This window comes from Tupaia chinensis, unplaced genomic scaffold (assembly GCF_000334495.1).
Source record: "Tupaia chinensis unplaced genomic scaffold, TupChi_1.0 Scaffold000178_1, whole genome shotgun sequence".
Taxonomy (NCBI): domain Eukaryota; kingdom Metazoa; phylum Chordata; class Mammalia; order Scandentia; family Tupaiidae; genus Tupaia; species Tupaia belangeri.
Window position 1 is genome coordinate 70,150 of NW_006159653.1, and position 600 is coordinate 70,749.

The following is a 600-nucleotide window of genomic DNA, read 5'->3' on the forward strand; positions in this document are numbered from 1 at the left end:
GCGGGGCCAGAGTCGGCGACCCTGGAGCCGTCCGAAGCCTCGGGCAGGCCTGAGGCGCAGGAGGACGAGGACGAAGAGGAGGCGCTGCCGCACTCCGAGGCGGTGGACGTCTTCCAGGAGGGTCTGGCCATGGTGGTGCAGGACCCGCTCCTCTGCGATCTCCCCATCCAGGTGCGCTGGGCAGGAAGGGTCGGAGCTGCCCGGCTGCCGGGTCTGCAGGGGCGGGCTTCGTTCCCGGCTCCTGGACGCGCCGACGGCCCCGAGCTGCCGACGTGAGAGCCTGGGCCAGGCCGGGGCGAGGCCAGCGAGGTCCTCGTGTGCGCAGTTTAAAGGACGCCCAGAACTCACTGGTCAGGAGTAATTAAAAGCCACGGTTTATGCAGAACAGTGAGTGGTAAATAAAACATTAAGATCTTAAAGACAAGGTCAGTATTGCTGACTTTTCCACTTGTAAAATACTGTTTGTTAAAATTGTTTTGTTTTGCACATAGTGAATTTTAAAACTACTATTTTACTTTTTTTTTTTTTAAGAATTATTCAGCTGGGGAACCAGCAGTTAGCATAATGGCTATGTTACTGGACCCCCATGTAAGTGACTGC

The 600-nt window shown here is 55.7% G+C and overlaps 1 protein-coding gene across 1 annotated transcript in view; it reads left to right on the forward strand.

Annotated features, from left to right (window-relative positions):
* Positions 1-6: 6 nt before the first annotated feature.
* SNRNP25 (small nuclear ribonucleoprotein U11/U12 subunit 25) overlaps positions 7-600 on the forward strand; it is a 4,652-nt gene continuing 4,058 nt past the window's right edge. The window contains exon 1 of the mRNA XM_006146335.2: positions 7-171. Coding sequence (XP_006146397.1) covers positions 130-171 — 42 coding nt within the window. The 5' untranslated portion in view covers positions 7-129. The remainder of the gene's footprint in view (positions 172-600) is intronic.